Source organism: Arachis duranensis, chromosome 5, assembly GCF_000817695.3.
Source record: "Arachis duranensis cultivar V14167 chromosome 5, aradu.V14167.gnm2.J7QH, whole genome shotgun sequence".
Taxonomy (NCBI): Eukaryota; Viridiplantae; Streptophyta; class Magnoliopsida; order Fabales; family Fabaceae; genus Arachis; species Arachis duranensis.
In genome coordinates, this window is record NC_029776.3 from 18412469 (window position 1) to 18413181 (window position 713).

At 40.1% G+C, this 713-nt stretch overlaps 1 protein-coding gene across 1 annotated transcript in view; it reads right to left on the bottom strand.

Annotated features, from left to right (window-relative positions):
* The window catches only part of LOC107488511 (leucine-rich repeat extensin-like protein 6), a 3059-nt gene that overhangs the window by 443 nt on the left and 1903 nt on the right, over positions 1 to 713 (bottom strand). Inside the window, exon 2 of the mRNA XM_016109267.3 lies at positions 1 to 540. This exon is cut by the window's left edge and continues 443 nt beyond it. Coding sequence (XP_015964753.2) covers positions 1 to 540 — 540 coding nt within the window. The remainder of the gene's footprint in view (positions 541 to 713) is intronic.

A 713-nucleotide genomic window follows, 5' to 3' on the forward strand; every position in this document is an offset into this window, starting at 1 on the left:
GTTTGAGGTCGAAAAGGCTCGAAGGAACGTCGCCGGCAAAGTTGTTGAACCTGATATCCAAGTATCTCAGGGAAGGAATGGCAAGAACAACTTGTGGGAAGGGTCCTGAGAATTGGTTAAAACTGATATCAAGCTCATAAAGATAAGCAAGTTTGGTAAAATTCTCAGGGAGTGGACCGGTGAATCTATTGGAGTTTATATGGAAGAAGTCTAGGTCGGTTAAGAGGCCAAGATCTTCAGGTAATGAACCAGATATGTTTGCATTCTTAAGGTCAATTCCAGCCACTGTAAAAATGGTGGAGTCATCTGGTGCTGGTGCACAGTAGATGCCGGTGTAGTTGCACACATTGGGGCCAGACCATGTGGAAGTGATTTTGTTTGGGTCAGAGGTCATGCAATGTGTCCATGCTTCAAGTGCTGCATGAGCTTGCATCAGTCTTGGATTATTTAATTTCTGTGACTCTAATGGTTTAAGCTTCAGGGATATGAGAAGAATGACAACAATGAAAACCCAATGTATTAATAGATCAAGGTAATAAGAAGCCATTAACGGTTTTAATTGGGTCATGGAAACTTCATATCTATGCATGTTTATATACACATTACAGTGGGACTTGAGAAATTTCACAAGTTTAGGACGGCACCAAATTTGTCACATGTCATTAATCACATTAAATAATGTGTCACAAGAATTACTCTTATAGTACTTCCAT